The 406-nt window shown below is 51.0% G+C and overlaps 1 protein-coding gene across 1 annotated transcript in view; it reads left to right on the top strand.

Annotated features, from left to right (window-relative positions):
* Positions 1-297: 297 nt before the first annotated feature.
* LOC103782611 (cartilage oligomeric matrix protein-like) overlaps positions 298-406 on the top strand; it is a gene marked incomplete at its 5' end in the record, with an annotated part of 3,461 nt that continues 3,352 nt past the window's right edge. The window contains one exon of the mRNA XM_008950386.1: positions 298-394. Within this exon, the coding sequence (XP_008948634.1) occupies positions 298-394 (97 nt within the window). The remainder of the gene's footprint in view (positions 395-406) is intronic.

The following is a 406-nucleotide window of genomic DNA, read 5'->3' as shown; positions in this document are numbered from 1 at the left end:
GTGAGGGACACGGGGCAGTGGGGACCTGGCAGGGCTGGGGGATGGTTGGACTCCATCATCTTAAAGGTCTCTTTCAACCAAAATTACTCTAGGATTCTGTATTTTAAGCCCTGTTGCTGCTGATCTCTTCCATCTTCCATAGCTGCTAAGATACAACTTAAAAGCACAAAATTACACACAAAAATGGACATTTTTGTTTACCCCATGCATTCAGCTGTCCCAATTTTTGCCATCTCTTCCATCCTGCTGCCCTGAGCTTGGCAGCCCCTTGACGGCTCCTCTGTGCCTGTTTGACAGGGATCAAAAACCCCAAGGACAACTGCAAGAGAGTCCCTAACCCTGACCAAAAGGACACCGACGGGGACGGGGTGGGAGACGCCTGTGACAGCTGCCCCACGCTCAGCAA

This window comes from Merops nubicus, unplaced genomic scaffold (genome assembly GCF_000691845.1).
Source record: "Merops nubicus isolate BGI_N331 unplaced genomic scaffold, ASM69184v1 scaffold17442, whole genome shotgun sequence".
Lineage (NCBI taxonomy): Eukaryota > Metazoa > Chordata > Aves > Coraciiformes > Meropidae > Merops > Merops nubicus.
The sequence above is the reverse complement of the archived record's forward strand: the minus strand, read 5'-3'. Positions and strand labels throughout refer to the sequence as shown.